The following is a 22850-nucleotide window of genomic DNA, read 5'->3' on the forward strand; positions in this document are numbered from 1 at the left end:
ATTATATTTTGTTTTATTTTTCAACTGCTGGCTCAGCTGAGCCAGTGTGTGAAGGGAGGTGCAGGACTGGGCCACAGGTGGGGGAGGTGGAGTGGAGTGAGTGCACTAAGGGCCATATTTATACTTTTCGACGCACAACTGCGCCAACGCAGTTGTGCGTCAAAAAATCTAACGCCGGCTAACGCCATTCTGAAGCACCATGCGGGCGCCGTATTTATTCAATGACGTTAGCCGGCGGAGCTGCCTGGTGTGCATGAAAAAAAATGACGTACACCAGGCAGCGCCGGTGTAGGGGAATATGGAGTTTGGGCGTCAAACAATGGGGCAAGTCAGGCTGAGACAAAATTTTCGCCTCAACCCGAATTGCGCCATTTTTTTGGACTCCCAACCCCCATTAAAATGACTCCTGTCTTAGCAAAGACAGGAGTCATGCCCCCTTGCCCAATGGCCATGCCCAGGGGACTTATGTCCCCTGGGCATGGTCATTGGGCATAGTGGCATGTAGGGGGGCACAAATCAGGCCCCCCTATGCCACAAAAAAAAAATAATAATAATACTTACCTGAACTTACCTTAAGTTCCCTGGGATGGGTCCCTCCATCCTTGGGCGTCCTCCTGGGGTGGGCAAGGGTGACAGGGGGTGTCCCTGGGGGCATGGGAGGGCACCTCTGGGCTCCTTCCGAGCCCACAGGTCCCTTAACGCCTGCCCTGACCAGGCGCTAAAAAACGACGCAAAAGCGGCTGGACGTCATTTTTTTTGACCCGCCCACTCCCGGGCGTCAGTTTTGCCCGGGAGTATAAATACAGCGCACATGCCTCGGAGTCATTTTTTAGACGGGAACGCCTACCTTGCATATCATTAACGCAAGAAAGGTGTCCACGCTAAAAAATGACGCAAACTCCATGAACTTTGCCGCTAGATGCGTCTAACGCCAAAGTATAAATATGGAGTTCGTTTTGCGTCGAATTTGCGTAAAAAAAAACGACGCAAATCCGGCGCAAACACAGTATAAATATGGCCCTAAGTGTGCGTGTCAGTTTGGCTGGACATCTTAGGCCGGCCAAACTGACATGCACACACAGGTTTTTCCAACGTGGCTGTGCAACACAGCCGGGTTGGAGAAACTGCACAGAATCCAGTGCACTGTCAGAGCGATGGACCAAGCTGCACAGACCAATCCTGACGCTGCTCTCATGCTAGGTGTAGAGCAGCACCAGGATTACATGGGGACCTTGTGCTGGTGTCCCATGGACTCCTGGGGCACCATCAGAAGAGGAGCACAAGGCGGCCGGCCTCGTCGGGAAAGGTACTTTTTTATTTTATTATTATTATTATTCTCTCTCTTTTTTTTTTTTTTTTTAGATTTGCAGCAGATGCCCCTGCAGTTCAGCTCATTTTTGGGGAGGGATTTGACAACACTACGGTAGGCTGAATTTTGATTTTACAAACTGTAAATGAAGAACAAGAGGGAGGGAGTCAAGCTTAAGGGCCAAACTGAGCAAAGCTATGTAACATTTAGGAGACATAGTTGTCAGACTAAGAAAGCATGCATTAATCATGCAATGAATAGATTTCACAATTAAAGCTCAACACGAAAACTAAACCCTACGGACAACACGTACAAAGCAAAATAAGAACCAAACACATCCATTTATGTATTAACGTCTCACCAGCCTACAAACGGAATACTTGAGTCTTGAAATAAACTACAAAAGGCAAAGAACTTAAAATGACAAAACTCAGAGTGCTTGCACCAACATAGGCATACAGTGCTACCCAATAAACAAGCACAGTCAAACCCAAATTGGTCTCGCCTTTAAAAGATACAATGCTCTTTGTTGATGATTTACAGCATCTGCAAAATACTGTGCAACATGGCCAAGAGTTTAAAAAAAAAAAAATGTGCGTACAAAATGAAACCAATCTGATGGGTACACTTGAACAGGATTTCAGACTCACTCTCACACACTGACTCCCACCATCTACCCTCACCAGAAGTTTGGAATTAAATCTTTTTATAAATGAAATAAGTACTGTACTGAATGTACCAGTGAAAGGCTAAGCCATGGATACTCATCACACACAGATGCATAAAAAAGCACTGTAAGGAGGTACACTTAAGTTATAAGCTATTAAAGGGGACTGAAGCTGAAGAGAAGTGGTTGGTCTCTCCTTCGGTATAGATCCAGTGAAGGAGTAGTCCCCAGTTGTGATGCTACTTAGAAGCTGTAGTGTCTGTGTACTTTCTGCTTGTGCACCTTTTCATCAGTGACTGGTCTGTGAGGTCATCCTGGAATATCAAAATAGCCCATGTCCTAGGCCAATTAATGTCTGGTTTAACATACTGCACACTTGAAGTACAATAGTACAGTCTGAAAATCTGAAACCCTTTTGCATCACCCTCTAGACACCTTCTCTACTGATGACTACAATAAATTAACATCAAACATATTGGACAAAGCAGAGCTATTTTAGAAGATAAGTTTGTCAATCCATGACTACGCCACCCAGAGTGCAGCCCAGCATACTTTTTACAGCAGCACCCATCTTTTGGAACTCTTTCTTCCACTGCCTCTCACTTTAACAATCCAGACTTCTCAATTAATATGATGCACCTGAACATGCTTAGGATACCATATTATTATTCAGCACAATGTACCTGTATTTAAGTACCCCAAAGTATAGGACAATGTTTCTAGGCGTTGTCCGTTTTTAGTTAAAAAAAAATCTTATTAAACTTTGCTCAGTGTACAGTGAATGCAAAGTTGAGTTAATCGTACAGTGTACACTTTGAGCAGAGCAGACAGCAGCATAAATAAGAGAATGACAACCGGTATCAGTGGAGCCATCATATATTGAAGAGATCACAATCTACCACCTGCGGAACACAAATGGCAGGCTTCCCCACCTCATCTCTCACGTCAATCCCCGCATACTCAGGAACCTCAGTAAGTATGGCGACTGTCTCACACTTTTTCCCATTTCCTAGGGCAACCTCTGCTCTGATAAACCATTTCTTCAGCCCGCTGGCAACAATCCATGTCAGACTCCCAGTTGGTCATCCGGGAGACCATTGTGGCACCACAAGCAAGTGCTATAGTTCGTTTTTCCACCCCCGCCGCCACGGTCAGTCAAATCTTATGGTATCTAGACTAGGCCTTTCCTTGATAACAACATCTCTTGTTGACAGACATTTGCAATACAGTCTCTACTTTCATCCATGTAGGCAATTCATCTATCATTATAAAGATTGAGCCGAAGGGCTGGGGAATGAAGAAGAGGATCAGATATCAATGGACTGATATCTTTTGCTTCGCCTGTTATATATTTAGTTGTGAGGGATGAGCAATGTGTAGGGAGCCTGGTCTTCCTCTTGGACACTGTGCAACCACATTAGAGGGGGCACTGCACACACACGTTGGGTCTTCCTTCAATCCACGAAGATGAAGCCTTCAACCAAACACTTTTGCACCCACTCACTGCCTCTAGAACGAACAAGGTAAAACAAAGCAATATGATCTTTGAGCACATATGTAGGGGTCATTATTGCTTCAATGTTTGCCTCTAAACTCCTGGTCCGATGAATGGTGTGAAACCCATTGGTAGCTTAGGACTAATGCTCATCAATGAAAGAGTATAAACGTTAACAATGAACAATTACAGATTCAGGACGTTTTAACTCGGATATATCCTGCAGCAACACTGCATTCTACTCCCTCTTTATTTTCAATCTGAGAAGAGAAGGAGGGCTTGCTACTATTCTAGAGGATGATCATAAAAAATAAACCAACATTAAAGTTTGGTTGCTCTGTTACGAGTATGGCCGCCTCGTGCCAATCAAAGTCATTAAGCAGCTACCTATTAAGTGAAGGGGACACAGCATTAAACTTGCCAACTCCTCTCATGCGAAGTAGCTCAGATCAGTCATTGAACCAATGGGTTCCTGTAACAAGGACACCAATTTACTATGAGCACGTTCCTTGGCACATGTCAGGGTTAAGATGCATGCAACTAGATGCTAATACACACTGGCAATCCCGAATGGGACCGTTTCCAGTTTTTTCTCTTTAACCAATACATCTGTCTTAGTTCCTTGACAGCAGCTTCTCGATCACGCTTTATATCTCAGTTGACTAGTTTTCCACCTCCAGTTCATGTTGCTAAGGACTCTCTTCCAAGCTGAGATAAGATAGACTCACTTCAAGTTTATGTAATGCCCACTAAACACCTTTTTGATCAGATCGATGGTTGTGAATTAAATTCATGCAACAGATGCCTATGCTTCATTAGCTCTAATCTTTATGTTTAATCTCGTTGTTATAGCATGCCTCGGATTCTCGTGTTGAATTTTATTTTCATAGAAAATGCACTGAAATCAGTACAATCAAAAGTGTGCCTGGGTACGGACAGGAGGCAATAGCTGCAGACTGCCTCGCTAACTAAATCAGAAGCTGCTAAAATACTCATCGACATCAGTGTTAGTATTTCTGACAGTTTAATTGCATCAGACTGGAGCACCAGGAACGTTTAATCGCTCTGTGCAATGATTTAGCAGATGCCGAACAAAGCAATATGCATTTCTATCCTCTAATAACTCCAATCGTCGGCATCCAAGGAAGCAGCTTAATGGGAGGTTCGATATATGGCCCTCGTTGCCGTTAGAGATATATTTTCCTTTTTTTAATGAACAGATATTTCAACCCGTGAAGCACTGTTTTCATTTCATTTTAATCCTTGCATCCTTCTATAAATATGGTTAACACACAAATCTGAAATATTGAAGTATGATGAAAGGGTGGAAACTGTAAGCCCCGAATTATAGTTTTGGCCTCCTTTTAACCCTTTGTAGCACTGGCTGTCGACAAGATATTTCTTTTAACGTGTTTGCTTTTTCAACAGAAGGTTAACAACAAATTACGCAGCACTACCAATGAGATTTTCTTGTACGAAATAGCAAAGTTTTCTAATTATTCCCTCCTTTCAATCAGTGTATGGGCCCTTGTTACTTTTTCGTTAATCCAACATCTCTGATACTGCTCATTTGTGAAGTCTCATCTGCTTTGTATAGAAGGGTAGGATCGTAAGGTCTACTGTCCTCTATTGGGGCATGGTTAATCCCACCCACCCCCCAAAGCCCTTTAAGCATGCCTAGCACATTGTCAAATCTACCCATTTACTTGGAGGGGATGCTGGTCAGTGAAGCAAAACTCTTAACTAGTCTCTTGTGGCATTGGTAAACGTAGGTGTGTGACCGGCCCGTCAATGTCAGGAGCAAAGAGAGGAATCAACAGTCACTGCAATGTCTCGATCATCTCTTCCACTTCCAACCACCACGACATTGCCAACTGCTTTCACCTCAATCAATCTGCCAATCTGGATGCTAATGTGCTATGAATTGGTCTCACTTTACCAAATAATGCCATTGTGTTGCCTCCACCATGTACCAGTGATTCTATTCCAGAAACTACACCTCAACTAAATGTATGCACTCCTCTTACATTTCTGAACACTGCTCTTTGGGTGGAGATGGCCATCACAGAAGGCGGTGGTGAATACCAAAGATTTGGGGTTCTTAATCTTTTGACTTATGCAGACCCCACTGAATCACAACTGGAACCACACAGTATATGAACACAGCTCATCTACTTTCCTCTGCAACTGAATGTTTAAACATGAGGGACTTCACATAGGTGAAAGACTGAGGTTGTATTCACAAATCAATAGGCAGCCAAGTGAAATCAGGACTCTCAGCAGATGAGACAGGTATAGTAACTGGATGGACCCTCAATCAAATTAGGCACTGATAAAGCTAGAGTGCAGGGTCTTTGCGTCAAAAAGCGACAAAGACAGTGATTGCAGAGAAGCTAGAATACCACATGCTCATTATGCTGAAGGGCATGCTGCAAACTGGGAAGTGGTACTGTTCATGGAACTAATTCAGCTCTGCTATAATGTGACGGCATGACTCTTTTCAATATAGGAAGTGTAGATACCTGGAGTCTGTAATGGCCTTTTGGGCAGACTACCTGTGTATAAGTGTGCAAATTACTGAATAATTAGAACACTAGCACACTGTCTCTCTAAATGTGCAGACGTATTATTTTTCTAGAAAATAAGAAATGTAAAAGTGTCTTGAGTCAGAAGTGGATTACTAGTTCAGGTCAGACCATGTTTGTAAGCAACCAATGACTGTGCACATTCACTATGCTCTGTCCTGAGCTCGCAATCAGTTTCTGACTAAAAATGTTTTTAAAATGCTTCTGATTTTTTTAAAACATATCTTTAGGGCTTTTATTAATACATATGTCTATCACAGTGGGGAGGCAATATAGTAACAGTTAAGTATTATTATTACCCAATGAAACCATTATTCTCGTAGGATGGGCCTCCTTTATTAATTCAGCTGAAAATGCTTATGTTTATTGACAGAAAATAATAGTTAGCGGTCGTGTGGTTTTTCAGACTTCTGAAAAGGTGCCGTGGACCCACAGGGGTCTGCAGAACACACAATATGAGCCACTGCCATAGATGGACACAACAAGTCAGTTTGTATATGATTATAAACAGTTCTCACCTAGGAATACCACATATCATGAACTTAAACAGGACATTTTCTATGTGTTCAATAAAACTGCAAAACAGTCAATAGGACAACACCCCTGAATTATGGTTAGCTATAGGTTCAAAATCTGTAGACTTTTCCCTCTGCCACTGTATGTAGTAAATCTTTGTCTATGATGAGCGCAACAAGAAGCAATAATCGGAACCCTTTTCAGATAATGTACTGCTCATCAAACATTGGATAGCAAAGCTTCTGATGGATGTTTGCTTTATTTCCGACGATGGGACAATTTAGCATAACTGAGAAAGGGAACAAGGCTGCACTTAACTGGCGTGTGCTCAACCAACCCCAGTTAATATTCCACAGTGCTGTACAGGTTACATTTTATTTCCAGCATCTTGTTGTATGGAAGATAATGTCTAGAGAGATATTTTGGACGCACAACACTTAGATAGTATTCACTAACTATAGAAATGCGAATTACTCTGTTTCTACTTTTCCAAAGCACAAAATGCCGCCGTTTAGCATACTCAGATTCAAATAAGCAACTGAGTGCAATATGTTATCGGAATGTCTGACTAAAAATTTATCTTATTCTGACAATGAGGAGGCTGATGTTCTTTTTCTACCCTATCTTCCAAATCTATATACTGCTTCTGTCAACTCTTTCTCCACATTAAGTTATCAAACCTAATAGAAAGTCTTTCTTCAGCTTTACTGAACAGTCTTTCCTTCATCCATATTGTAGGAAAGCACTATTTTTCACGTGTTTAGCTCCCACATTTTGCCTGGTTGATTCTATGGCTTCAACTGTTAGTGCACTGGGTCCCTGCTACCTAGGTCCCCAGTGCCTGATCTCTTTCTCCAAAACTGCACAGTTGTTTTGCACAATTGGCAAACTCTTTAGTTACCACTGTAAGTCCATTGTAAGTGGTACCCCTGGTACCTAGGGCCTGTTGTTCTAAGGAAGGTCTCTCAGGGCTGCAGCACCAGTTGTGTCACCCCCAGGGACCCCTCACCCAACCCACACAGTGCTGCCATTGCACACTGAGTGTGTTGGTGCAGGCTAAATTGAAAACACGACCTTCACACACCCTGTGTGCCAGATTCCCAGTCACTGCATGTGCCAGGTGTAAGTCACCCCGAAGATAGGGTGCATCAAGGCACATGAGGGCATATATGCACAAGCAGATATACCCCTGCTATGTCTCTGTCAATCCAGAGACACACTAAATGGACAGGGGAGCCATTTTAAAAGCATGTGCTGGGCACTGGTCATTGTGAATTACCCAGCTACACAATGGCTTATGTGAATCCTCGGATGTTTGGTATCAAACATGTCAGCATAATAAACCCTAACTGATCCTAGTGATGGAATTATTAATAATTGCACGAAGAGGGCACCTTAGAGGTGCTCCCTGAAATCCTGCCAACCACTAGTGTGCTGACTGACTGGTCCTGACCAGTTCACCCACCACAGATGTGTTTCTGGCCCCCAAGGTGAGAGCCGGTGCTCTTAAGGGTCCGAGACAAACACCTGCACTGGGCAGAGATATTACCACCTCACTGAGTAAAGATGGACATTCCAGGGCGAGAAGCTTTAAAGGCTTTGCCACCTTTCCAATGCGATCCAGGTCTCTCCAAATGGCAGAGATGACAAACCGCATGTCCTGATCCCACTTTTGATGGCAGCACAGGTGAGAAAATTAGTTAATTTAGGAGGAGTGGTCACTTCATGCCAGTCCCCCCTAAGGTAGACGAGCTGAAGTGGGCACCACTTTTTAAATTCCTCCATCTTGTTTGAGAGGAATTGGGCTGCTAGGGTCAGGGTTATGGCCACTTCCCAGCAGAAGTGGTCATAAAAAGGGTGCAGTCACCCTAAGGGTGGTCAGTCCATTGGCACCCGCCTAGCACTCCCTGTAACTCCTCTAAATTGAGATTTAAGAGGCGCCTCTGAGCCCTAGAACTCAGATCCTGACGACCTACAAAGATGAGGATGAAGATGAGGACAAAGTAGAGTTCCACCTGCAAAAGAGGAAAAAGAAGAAACAGCTGACCACACCGGACTGCCTGCTGACCTCAAAGTACTCTGCCCAAGAAGCCAACTCTTCCAGCCTTCAATAAAGACTCAAGTTTTCCATGAGCACCGGATATGCCCTGCAACAAGAAACTCCAAAGAAAAGACTCTGCAGCTGCTGGAACCCCAAAGACCCTACACCTGAAGTGACCACTGCACCCGACCAGAGGAAGCCAATCAATGGCGCCAACATGGGTTCCCAGCTGCTCAGTGACAGAGTCCAGGGTGGTCTCACCAATCCTAGACTCACACCAGATGCCTCCCCTACAGCCTTGTGGAAAGAAGTATCCCGACAACTCCAGCACCCACTGCACCCATCGCCCCTCACTCCATCTGAGGAGGTTCAATGGTGCCAATGACGGCTCCCGCTTCCTAGGAGCTCAAGTCTGCCCTGGATCACCCCTGTTGGACTTCCTGACAACGCCTGCAGCCTCAGCACACCAGTATCCCTGACTATGAGTGCTTAGGGTGAGAAACTCCAGTGCCCAAAGACACCCCTGCATCCATCGCCCCTGAGCACAGGAGAAGAGGACCAATGGTGCACCTATGTCCCTGAACACCCCAAGTCTACTACCTACCTGCTTCTTGACCCTGAGTGGCTTCCTGTCCAGAGCCTGCAGCCTACTTGTCGCAAAGTCCAACTACCATAGACAACCATTGGGCATCCAACGTCTTACTGCACCTCTGCTCTCTAATTTATAAGTAAAGAAGTACTCATTTTAGGAAAGGTGCGAACAGTATTCAATGTCCATTAACAAACGTATGGGACATGTGATGCTGCGCACAATGGGAAGCGAGTGAGTGGGGGCATGGCTAAAAAACTAAAATATTCTGTAACTTTAATTCAGCCTTTCACCCACTGGTAACTACTTATAAAACAATACACAGCTTAAATGAAAATTAGGTGCAAGTAATTTAATCAGTGGGAAATGCACTATCGCACATTATGAAACCTCTATTAGTTAATGCACTGTGACAGACAGCCACAGAATTGAATCCTGGTTTGTACAGTGGAGAATAGTGACCTGTGTATATTTAGTGCTACGAGGTACTAGTCTGAGACACACAGCAGTGCGAATATGTAAGGCATTATTTTATACTTGCATGACACAAAAAGTCTGCTACAAAATGCGCAGAAAGGTTTACGATGAAAAAAAGTGCTTCCAAAATATAGTTTTTAGAAATACTCAAACTGTACGGAGTGCATTTCTCATAGCTGTCTTTTGAAAGCACACACTTCACAGCTTAACTAGTAGCTCCCTCACAGTACCTCTCAGAAAGAAAAACTGTGTCATCACGAAGCCTCAAGTGATTGCATCAATTATAGCCAATATCACTTCCAGGCACCCTTCACATTGGCAGATTAACCAGCTTCACACATTTATGTGTATTTCAGGCAGCTGGCACCCTGGAGCGAAGGCGTGTTTACTTGTCTACCCCTATCTTGGGGTCACAGAACAGGAGACTCCCTGTCTTACATTTCAATTCAAACAATTTCAACGCTTTGAATTGACCGTTCCAGGACAGTTGTGTTTCCACAAAAAGTAGAGAACTGTTTTTCTAAAATGAAAAAGGTATGGGCTCCTCGTGGCTCTCAGATCACCCCCATTTTGACCACAGGTGTAATCCAAATCTCTATATGTGGGTGCAAAAAATGAGTGCGAGGTTTAGGGACAAAGCTCAAGTGGTATGCAATGAGTGAAACTTTGGCTCAATTTACTTCCAATGCCCCCACTCCCTCCAGAAGTGAAAATCACTTGATGTCTTCTCTAATGTTGGGGAGGAGAAGGTCAACTATTCTTTTAATACTTCCATTGGTGAACCTAACAATGGAGGGCAGGGAAGGGTGGGGTGAGGGGGAAGTGTCAAGATTTCAGAACAACATTGCAGGCATTCAATACTGATGACAAATGACAATATCATAAACGTCTTGCCCTTTGGTTTCACATTACCACTAATCATGTTATTGGACATCCAGAAAAATAAACTGCAGTCTATAAAAAGTTCTCTAAGTGTGACTGGGGCCTTGGCAACAGAACCATAAATCTGCTTCTTTAAAAAATTATTACTTAGATTTTAAAAAGCTAGTCTGCTTTATTATTAAAGTATTAATTTTAGGGCGTATTATGATTAAATTAATATATGATCTTCAGGCAAGGATTACTCATTTCATAAAATGACTACAGCTTCCACCTCACTTCCATATCTTAATTTGCCCAATAAATGATTAAACCAACGTATATTTTACCACTGTACATGGAGAAATTAAATGGGGCTGGAATTAATTAGATGACTAAATTGAATTTCCGAAGCCCACTGAACAAATTCATACATTATTATGTTCCTAATCCACTTTTTAACTTGCACTTTATGTTGGTGATACATTCAGACAAATACGCAATGCGAACTACGCAGAATATGCTATTGTGTTTCCTTATAAGAAAAATGTTTTCTTCAATCATATTAAGATCTCTTTTCGTTTTTTAAGTCAAACTACCTTTGTTAGTCACTTTAATGATTCAATGAAATTAAGCATATTTCAACATTTTCCTACAGTGCTGCTCACCCAGGGGCATCAGAGCGCTCGATGTCATGGTAGAATAGTCAGCAATGGTGTGATCACAATAAAATGATTGTGATCATTTTTCTGAAAGCCAAAACCTTTTTGTTCAATCTAATTACCTTCAACAGTTTGTTCCACATATTTCGGGCCTGAGGGGGGAATAAACATCAGGGCCGGACTGGCTGTAGCGAGCATTGGGTGTTTCCCCAGGAGGCTGGAAGGGTGGGGGCTAATTTTACAGCTGTGGTTGCTGGTTTTGTTACTGTGGCCAGTTTTGCAGCAGTGATGCAATATCGGCCTCCAATAACAAAAGCAGAAGTGCTTCACACTTGCAGTCCCCTACCCCACTCGGAGGCTGGTCTGACCAAATTGCCAGGGCTGCTTTGGGTTTCTAGTCCGGCCCTGGGAACAAAATTGATCTCCAGACCCAACTCTTTCTACTTTTGGTGGTCTTAGTAAATTCTTATCACAAAGTGTCCTTTACCAGGGTCGGATTGGCAAGGCAGGCATTTGGCCGGTGCCCAAGGGGCCTGTGACAGAGGAGAGCTAGTGGCCCATTTATTTCATTTGTCAATAAAGCAGCTCCACATACCTGGGCAGATTTTCCTACCCAAAAGACTCCTGCAGCTTTTGGTGAGAGGCAGTCTGAGCGAGCCGTTTATTAGGCCCACTAATTGTTGCTTGACAAATGACAATAGGGTGGCTGAAGCACCCACAAAATGTGGTGCACCTCCTTTGGGCACTAAATTAACAAGTCTTCGGTGTGGGTAGGAGGCTTTTGTCCCCCCCAGCAGGTCACAAGGATTGGGCAGACAAGCTGCAAGTGCCTGCTGCCACTTGTCTCTGACTGATAGTTGGAGTTTCAATGCAATACTGTGCAATGCATGAAAGAAAAAATACCAAGCACCACAAAAGTGTTAAATAACTTTGCAATTTTAAAAAGATCGGAATAGAAACAGCTAAAAGGAAATGAGCTTTTTTGGCAGTGTTGCTATAAAAAAAGATCATTCACCCTCCATCCTGGGAGGGAGGGAGAGAGGGAGAGAGAGGCAGGGAGAAGGGCGAAGAGATAACAAGGAAACGAGTGAAAGAGAAATAAGGAAATGAGAGGCAGGGAGAAGAGCGAAGAGACAAAAAGGAAAAGGAATAAGAGAGAAAAGGAAACGAGTGGCAGGGAGAAGGGCGAAGAGACAAACAGAAGAAGGGAAAGGAAAGATTTAGTGGTGAGAAGGCTGGAGAGTGTAGGTTGGGAAACAGAAGTGGAGAGAAAGGAGAATAGAGAAAGAGTGTACATTGAATGATGAAACAAAGTGTGGAGGGAGCAGAGGAGGTCAGAAGTTTCATGGTCAGTGAGAATAAGGAACAGGTGGATTAGTGCCTCATACACACTCCTTAGTTCTCGGACAGTCCATTAGTCCCTGGCCTGATTTGGAAGTTGACGAACACTTAATGGAAGTGCTTCACAACAGGACCCACCAATGGAGTTTCCGTCACAAAATGGATATTATGGTAAAGGAAACTCCACTAGTCAATTCTCCTCTGCTTTTAACACTTTCTCCAGAAATAGGTGGCTTTTTTATCATCACCCAAATCGAAATCAGGCCTTTGGTCTGTCCTCTACCAGAGCCAGCACAAGGTCCTTCCCCGAGTCACCTTTGGAGACTACAGAAGTCAAAGTACTCACATACACAGAAATCCACAGAATTTCTTCTGAAAATGTCAAGGTTTTCTAAAGCAGGTAGCTAATGAGTCACTGGTGCAATCAAGAACCTTTAAGATCAGAGAGTGAGCAAGGCTTTGGGTAACAGAGTGGACACGAACCCCAGGAAGCTGAGGGTGAGCTGCAGGCTCAGGGACCTAAATGACTGAGAATCTCTAAGGATTGCCAGGAGTTGTATGTCCTGACAGGGGTTTCAGATATCCGAGGATAAGCAAGGGCCTGGGGATCTAAGAGAGAGCAATGCGTTCAGGGACCTGAGGGTGAGAGCATTATTGACGTGAAGGTAAGTGTCAGAAGACAAGTGGGCAATCTGTAATACAATATTGGTGTTTCCAGTCTTGGATGATACCTTTGAAACTTTAAAAAGCATAATTCCCACAAATTTCTCCCCGAAATAAGCCTCTAATGGTAACGACACAATGATTCATTAAAGGTTGTGATCTGCAAATGTGGGCGACTTGTTTTGCACCCCAATCCGACCCTGTCCTTTACATTTAGGCGAGCAAATAAACATGGCCGTCACATGGAATAAATGGCTTGGTCTCATACTCTATGCATCTTGCGAGCAATTTTATAGTGCTTTAAAAAATGACATCCTTACTACCTGTAAAGTCTCAGTTTGCCTGTAAACTCAGTGGGCTCGACCGAGTCTTCCTGCAGGCTGTTTATTACAGCTACTTTTCGATTTGTTGTAAAGATTTTTTAAATTTACGTTTCATGCTTCCTGCCTAATCTGCAGTTTGTCAGTGCTCATAAATAATGTCCAAATCATTCGAACTTTCACACTTTGTTCAGTAACTGGAGTATGGAGCACCCTAATTAACAACATGTCTACTATACTCTTATGTGAGTATTTTACTTCAATATCTTCTTAAACAGAACCATGTCAAGTACACTCAAGTGGTTTAATCCACAAATGCTTTTGTGCATCGGAATGTATTCTAGATTCTATATCCTAATTCAAAGAATCAGAAAATATGGACTTTTTAAGATGCAAACTATTCTTACGAAAGTTTAAACTCAACCATCATGGTGCATTTACCAGTGTGAATGGTTGGAAAGTGACTAGGTTGAAATACCTGACTAATCAACAATTTTCTTAGTATTTTGAATGCCGATTCATACTCTGGAAACTCTCAAATTTACACCCCAAAAAATGGAACTTTAAAAAAAAATCATAACAAAGTTGTATATCTACTCCAAATGAAGCAAAACCCTAATGGCAGTAGGTTTACAACTTTTACAAATTCCTCAACTACTGCATCCAAAACCAACGAAAAGTGGCTCTGAATCGATTAAAAATTCCAGAAAACTATAATCATAAATAAATCACCAGTCTCTTAGGTTCCCCAAACTATGTATATTTTACTTAGGGAAAGTGATGGCAGTCCCATCCTAATCTCTCCAGCTCATGCCATCCAAAAGAAACATTTGCTAAAGACTTTAGCAATGCCTCAAGAAAATATATGAAATTTGGCCAACATGTAGCACGCCCAGCGTAATTCCTTTATCTAAAATGTCAAGCCTGCCATGGGAAGGTTGGGAGGTTTATTTATTTTGGGCAATCTTGAAGTAATATTTCTCATATCAAATGCAATTTGAAATTCTGCTCTCTGAAACAGAAAAAAACTGTTAATCTCTTTTAACCCAAACTTGGCAGTAATACTGAATTGTACTTAGAAATTATCTTTGTGGTTATGCCTATTTCCCCTTCATAGTTTTAGGTATTTGGACTACAGAAATACATCAGGCTTGTTTCAAAGCGTTTATCTTCAGCATATTTGCAATGCTAATTATCTGCAGATCAGCAGAGGATTCAACGGTTAATATTCCTAAACATATTTATACTGGATGGACATCCAATCTGATGGGCTGGAGATGACTGGAAAATGTTGTTTTGGTTGCCATTAAGCAATTTAAGGGATAGGTGGTTGAGTATGGATCCTATGATGTAAGAACAACTCGGGAGGATATAAGGTGTCCTGCATTGCCCATTTGGAGATTTAGTGTCACGATAATAACTGTGTGGATGACATAAAAGGACATGGAGGGCATCTCCTGCCACAGGGAATGTGTGTGGCAGCAGAGCCTTCTCTAAAAACAAATATTTGGTGTTTAGGGATCCACATATCCAAATGAGGACTCTTAATTCCCAATTGTTTTCAATGGCATAACCAATTCCCAAAGCTTTTTTGAGGTCCAAAATTTATAGACCCTTTAAAAGAAAGAAATTAAATTGGCACAGGGTCTGGAAGGTATGTACTGAGCCAACAACCTACTGCACAAGGCTGACAAATGTGTATTTAAAACTGACTCAAAGTGCACTGGGGCCTGGTGGAAGCCTTGGACAAAAACAAAGCCTTATGTACAAGGCCTGCTGTGCTTGCCAAAGGCTATGTGCAGTGGAATCTCACGGTGGGAGAAAGTTCAAAAGAGTGGCCAATGCACTAGCCCTCCACTCACATCCTGAAAACAATGGAAAGCACATCACATACATGCTCATGGTATATATCATACAAATATGAATGTGATTAATAACCAAAATGAAAACATTGTATGAACTAAACGTGGCATGAGACAAAACACAATATTCACCTGCTTACATGTTAAATGAGTAAAACATTAAAGGGGAATTCTCTTTTACATTCTACACAGAGCTCACTGCTACCACACGATGTGAGATCTCTCTGACCTCTGGTACAAACAAGTATGATACGTTTTCCATTCTCTGAAAAATGATGCAGTTAAGCCTAGGCTCACATGCTTTTAACGTATCATTGTTTGGTTTAAAATTCTGTACATCTATCTTACCCATAGATTCTGAAGTCTGACTGCCGACTACACGAAGCACCATTGGCTGCCTGCTGTCGGACCTCTGCAAAGAGGTAGAAGGGGAGGACAGTGATGTACCATTCAGCTTGGCATCTCCTTGGGGCTAAAAAAGACACAAAAAATACATTTATAATTCATCGCTTTCCACAATTCAGCCTTCATCTTTGGGTTTGATGTAGCTAAGGTTGACATTGGTGAAATGATCATGAAAAGGCCTTCATGAAATTAATTTGAGTCAATCTAGCTAGACTACTAACATTTATATTCTACACATTTATGGTTTCAGGATACAGTGAAAGCACCCTGGTTAATTTCTAATGAAATTTTTAAAGTTAAACCACTGGAGCGACCTTTTATTACGACAGCTAATAAAGGCTTGAATAATAAAACTGTGCAGCTTTCTGCATTCTGTTCTCCCTTGGCATGAGAGAAATTTCTTGCTAATCCGTTGGCATCCATGATTCTGCTCTCATTCTGTACAACTTAGCTATACAAATGAGCAATAAACAACTTTGGTGGTATTCCTGGACTTGATCCAAATTGCTTCTGTTTAAAGATGTTGCTCCCAAGGTTTGAAGGTTTCCTTTGACTAAATACGAATGGACACTCCTGCTTTACTCATTTGTCTCTTTGCTCTCTCAAATAATGTCTGTATGGTCAGAGATGTATTTATTGCTTAAAAAATATTTGCTTCCTGTAATATTTTACTTGGTCTTTTCCCAAATTGTTGAAAGGACCAGAACAGTTTTTCTTCTTTCAAAGTAAAGGAAGGACTGTCAGATGAACTGTTAGAGTATCATGAATACATGCAGCTCAATGGCATGATAAAACTGGACCTGAATACGGACATAGGCGAAAATCTTTAACACAAATTGCTGGATTCGGAGTTATGTTTGGTTTGTAAGTTGTGAATTGGTAGTTGGGGAGGTTGAGTTATATGTTTTGTTTCTGCACTTGGGTTCCAACAGATAGGTTAGAGGTTTTAACAGACTAGACCTTACTTTAAAGCAAATAGTTCAATGATTTCCCTTGACTAGTATTCTGAAAGTGTTTCTTAAAAATGGTCCTGTCATCATTTTGAGGAAACTTAGTCATCAAACTTTTAGCTGTTAAAAAGATTTTGAGAAAATGTAAATATCTGCTCTTTCTGGATTGTGGATCCGGCACTACTTTCAAAGTATCAAAAAGTCATGCTTATAGGTAATAATCTGAAAGATCTATTTGAACTGGTGAGGGATACCTTATTTTTGAATGCTGCTAATTGAGAACATGGCGGTTCTTTTTCCCCCCAATCTTGACCATTTGTGTTTAGCTTGCTGTGTGGTGTGGTGACTAATTATACGCATTGTAAACTGTTCTTTGTAATATCACCAATACTCTAGTGCTCTTTATTTTGGAACTGCACCTACCAAAGTGTAAGTCTGTACTGCTATAATATGCAGCTCTCCTTTTTCAAACTGCAACACAGAGTTTATAACGCTCACATCAAACATTCTTGGGCTGTAACAATTTAAGAACTACCCACAGATCTATTTTACCTAATACTCATGGTTTTATGTCTTCTTTTCCAATATGTCTATATCAGCATACTGCTTGCCCCACAAGTCCTGGCAATCCTTAGAAGTATGTTTCTAGTCATATTTGCTCTCACCTGTTCCAAAAGTTGCCTCAGTCTGTGTAGCTGGGACTCCAATTGTTTATTGTGGTCCTCTAAGATTTGCATCCTGGCTTCCAGGCGGCCCTTGTGCTGGCGCAGTAACTTGGCTTCCGCAATGAGTTCTGCATCTCGAGGACTTTGAGGTGAGATGGGCATCATCTCTGGAGGGGATGGCAGTGGAGACAATCCTTTGTGATCATGCTGTTCCTTTAGCTTATCATACTCAGATTGCAAGTTCCTGTTGGAACGAAAGTGAAGTTTTACTTTAGTCTCGCTCTGCATAACTAATGTATAATTATTGTATTCTACTTTGCTATTTTTTCAGGATGGGTATCTTAAAAAATGATGATTAAGTCTCACTTGCTCAACTATCATTGGTACAAACCATGAAAACGAAAAACATTAAAGCAATGTTCTTGCCCTACAATCTAGGAACCACACACAATGTTTGTCATTGCTAGTAGGACATTTGTGAAAAAGTCAATTTGTACTTTCAAGTTGCAAAATCTGTATGGATTTCCCTCACAATCGTTCTGTTTCTGGGAAATAAGATATTGTGAGAAAAGTACAAATGTGCATCTTACACATGTAGATCTAGTACTGTTCTTGAGAACTGGAACATAACATAATGCATATCATACTAGATTTCTATCTGTTTCACAGTAAGCAAACGTGATTTGGAAAAGGGCTACCTTTTAGATTGCATAAAATAGGGGACAATGGGCATATTGGCAAATGGATCAAACTTGCCAATGTATTGATTTCAGAATGTAGCCATCACTAGAAAAGACAAAAGAAATCTCAGAACACAAACTGAGGAACGTTGCAAAGACTGAACCCCTATCTTTGAAAACAAGTAGCCTGGGTGTGAGATGAAGACTGCAAGGTCTCCTTTTTTTCTCTGGATATCTCCTGGATGAATCTCTCTCTGAATGGCATGCTAAGGGACCAAAATGTATATCATGAGAATCTTTACATTACTTGGCAAATTGCCAAAACTGCTTACAATCATCTCTAAGATTATATTGTTCTCTACAATTTCGGGCATTATATGTGAAATGATAGGTCAGTGAACTGATGAAAATAAAAGAACGAACATAAAATTATTCAAGATGTCTATGTTGGACTTGAATTATTATGAAGGAATCCCAGGAACGTAAGGATCTTTTCTTTATAAACAATGAGGATGCAAATTAATTAAATTACCCTACATAGAGTACATTTCAGTGATAGTATACCATATTACACTCTAGCACGTTCCATTGTGGCCCTGATTTTGATGCAGCTATTGCAAGTGTTTAAGTGGTTCACATCAATGCCTTAGAGGGTAAAGGTCTGATTTAAAGACTAATAAAAATAACATGTCTACTAATAAAAGGGAATATTTACCAAATGTTAAATAAAAAGATGAGTCCAACCCATTACAATACAAATTCATTACACTACTTGATACAGATGGAAATATATTAGCCAAAGTTCTACTGTAATAACTTAGGGCATGGGCAGAAAAACATAATTGTCTTCCTGTACACCAACCCAGTTTTAGGCAAAACTAACTTTGGCTTGTTTATGATAGAAAACATTTCACTGCAAGGATCCAGAATCTACCTATGCTTTGTCAGCTACACTTGACCAGGAAGACTGTGGTAATTTTTGGATACATTTTTCAAATTGGGGCATTAACAACTCACTTCCAATCATATAACTCCAACTGCAAGCAGATTCTTCTGTTTGTGTTAAATCGTGCTCGGGAACCGGACTACTAATGAAGATATACACTAACAGACCAAAGTAGGTGTGTATACTTGATTTTCAAATGTCAGGCCTGAGTGGCAAAAAAGCATTGTTTGCTTTTCCTAAAAATTGAGTACAAAACATATCTGCTGCACAAGTACCTTTATTCTGATTCTAACTCCAGTTAACATTCTTTTACAAGCCACTCTGTGCTTGTATAAAAATGGCACCACCTTCATCTTAGACTTTTTCGGCAACAAAGGTAAAAACAGACCAGAGTTATAAACAACACATCAAGTAATCTTTGCGGTTCAATGGGCATTGGATCAATTAGAATTAAATCATCAGCATAGGCTAAGAGTGAAATATGAATGTCTCGAGCAAGAGAGAACGAATCTACATGTTTAAATGTGATCTGACAAATCTCAGACCTAAATATTACATAAACATGGACAAATGATGCACTCTTGCTTAACACTACTGGCTGACTTGCAGTTTAGACTTTAAGGGCTTTCCTAATGAGTTTGGTGGACTGAAAACTCCATCCGCCAAACTCCTGACAAGATTGTCGCTGCGTAGAGCTATTATGGGTTTCCTGCTAGGTCGGGGGCAGAAACTTACATTTCTGTCCACTGGCTAAGAGGGAAACAGGCTACAGCATTGTCTCTGGCTCGTAATTAAGCCAGCAGAAATGTTGTCACCAGCAGGGTGCACCACCACCCTCGTAATGTTCACTGTGTGCAAAGCAGACAGTAAACATTGCGATAGTGCTGGCCAGTGGGACCCCCTGCACCTGTGCCCCCCAGCCTTTTCATGGCGGTGTTACCGCCATTAAACTGCTGGTGAAGAATTAGGTTGTAATCCCTAGGGCTGCTTGCAGCACTGCCCTGGCAGATTAGGACCTCCACCACCTCCAGACAGAGCTGGCGGTTACGTCAGTGTTGTAATGTGATGGTCGGACCACCGCATTGACGGTGGTCCAGACCGCCACTATAGGTGTGGCAGTCTATAGACCGCCACGCTCGGAATGAGGCCCTAAATTTCCTGAGAAATCAAGATGCACCTGCACCCAAGTGTCTGAGTGCAGGGAGCAAATTAATGTCAGTAGGCAAGGTTGGATCGCTAATTTTGTCAGCTTTATACAAGGCATATGCCTATCTACCGAATCAAAGCCACACTATAGTCAACAGTACCACAATTCAGCTTATAGGTGAACAAACAGCATCAAAAGCCAAAATATGTAACAGAAGCACATTCTGAGCAGTTAATGCATCTTTGGAAAACCCTGTCTGACGGGGGAAATTAGATCTCTTAATTCTATCCAACTAGTTAAATCCAACAGGTGAGCTTTAGTAAAAAAGTTTGCTCTCTGCATCTAGCAGTGCAGTTAATCAATTGTGTTATCACTTTTTTCTCTGGATTAGCTGTAGGATGAATCTACCCCTCCAAGAATCAGACATTATTTTCAACTTGCATACAGCTTCAAATAAGATCTTTAGTCTTTATGCCAGAAAGCAAGATTCAGTTTCAATAACTCCATCCGAATACGACTGAGACCCAGGTGCCCAGAAATTGTTTCATTATGGTTCAAATACTGTCTACAACCCAGTTCTTCCATACCAAATTAAAAAAGGATTCATTCTTATTTTCAGGATTACTATGATATGATGAAGTTCCATGTTCTTGGATGGCTGTTCTCTATCTGTCCTCAACTGTTTTTATGGACTGGCGTGAATACTCAACTCTAACCAAGGTCCTCAATCCGCAGGAATATTTATGTTCTAGCACTATTCACATGACGGTCCACCAGGGCTCTTTATGTTGTTTTTTTGGCTGTCAACATTGTTTTGCAATAGGCTTTTCTGCACACCTGCACTCTGTTTTTGATGTTGGCTAAAGCGTATTCAGGAGCAGTCTGAATAACTTCCATAAGATCTTTCCTCTTTGCTGTAAATTCAGTGTCATGCCATATTTCGTTTCACTCCAGACCTTCAACTCCTATGGTTAGTAGGGGTAGAAAACCTTTCTGTTTGCTGCAGCAAGGATGAAATTTGAAGCATCGAGAATTATCACAGGACATTACAATAGGATCTGCTTGCAGCAACAAACAGCAGCAGAAAGAAACATTTCACCACTTAAAAATGTGTCAACAGGTTAAACCAGCGGCCCTTGATTAGCGCATTGTCCAGGACATTATTGGTGCAGTCAGGCATTATACATGTCAGAAAGTAATGGATTGCTTAAAAATTTACAGACCGGTAATCATCAAAGTGAATCACAGAGTATGAAACAGGAATAGTCTGTCTCATCATCACATATATTGCTGTTATGATCACCTAATAACCTGCTACTAGTATTGGTATACCGAAATAGACATCAGAAAGTTTAATCCACTTATCACTTAAACTTAAACCGAGGTTACATACAACAAACTCAATTGTAAGACTTTGTGAAATCTGACTCATCAGATGAACTACTATGCTTGACCACTCTGACATCTTTTATGGGTTACCTCTGAAGGGGAAGGTCAGATAAATGAAGGCTCTAAAACCATCTTTGGCTATCGCCAAAGAGGTTTAGGTTTAACAAGCCTTCGTTCAAAAATGTGCTACCGTTTCATATCACTATTGCGACTGCGGTAGTTTCTTGTAGAAAATCTTCATTTCCTTGGTTAGGGCATCAAAGAACTCATTATTAGGGAATAGTCTTTTGAACCCTCTGACATTCCAAGACATTAGGGTTCACCACCTTGGTTATTCTCATACTCATGGGGGTGTCACATAATGGGTACCACCACTTAGATTATTTCAATGTTCTCAAAGAGAGAACATATTTTACTATAAGCAGAGCTTCTGTTACTAAGTAATACCACTCTTATCCATTGCCAGCCATTGCACTTTTCATCACTTCCCACATTGTCACCAAAGTGAGCATTTCATATTTGCTTGACTATGTGAGGAGCATCTGATCTGAATGGTCCATCCACATTAATATATCCATAAGCTCTGTAAGTACTGTTCAAGCTACTCTTTGAAATTGGTGTTAACTGTGATTGTTCTGTAACCGCGTACACTGTCACAAAACATTCACACATACCATTGCGACATGCAATTAGGAAGGGATGCCCTTGGCTTGCCCCTTCCTAATTGCAACTCGCAAACCTATTTTGTGATTCGGTAAATAGATTCCCAAATCAGAAAATAGCTTTTGTACATACCAAAATGCTTTTTTTCTGTGCGCACTGCACAGAAAGAAGCATTGTACATCTGGCACTAAATTATATCCTGTGGTCAGTAATTGACAACTCAAGTGGCAGCAGGCACAGCAACAGCCTCAAAGATTGCCTGGACCAAAGCCTAGTCAACTTGCATCTTGGGAAACCTCTGGACCTTACTGGTGTCCTATAGTGCCTTCAAATGGCTGTCAACTCATCAACAGCCAAAATCTCACAACTAGAATAAAAAGTTGAGCTCGCAAAAAAAAGCCCTGCGTGGACGGTCATAAACGGCTACTTGAAACTGAAGCAAGCGACATATTTATCCCACACTTATTCGCTTAACTTTTTGCGGTGTTGCCTGAGCTGCCCTACAACTCTTGCGGAAAAACCTCTTTGAATGTATACAAGTGACAGAAACCAATGCTTATGTGGCGCCTACAAAAAGGACTTCATGCATGTAATCTGCATTTGCCCAAAAATGGTGGAGG

At 41.5% G+C, this 22850-nt stretch overlaps 1 protein-coding gene across 11 annotated transcripts in view; it reads right to left on the bottom strand.

Annotated features, from left to right (window-relative positions):
• DMD (dystrophin) overlaps positions 1-22850 on the bottom strand; it is a 6960831-nt gene that overhangs the window by 56680 nt on the left and 6881301 nt on the right. For all 11 annotated transcript variants that reach the window (XM_069204760.1, XM_069204753.1, XM_069204756.1 and 8 more), the window contains 2 exons: positions 17406-17649; positions 15734-15857 (listed from right to left, as the gene is read on the bottom strand). In XM_069204760.1, the coding sequence (XP_069060861.1) occupies positions 15734-15857; positions 17406-17649 (368 nt within the window). The remainder of the gene's footprint in view (positions 1-15733; positions 15858-17405; positions 17650-22850) is intronic.

This window comes from Pleurodeles waltl, chromosome 8, assembly GCF_031143425.1.
Source record: "Pleurodeles waltl isolate 20211129_DDA chromosome 8, aPleWal1.hap1.20221129, whole genome shotgun sequence".
NCBI classification, from domain to species: Eukaryota; Metazoa; Chordata; class Amphibia; order Caudata; family Salamandridae; genus Pleurodeles; species Pleurodeles waltl.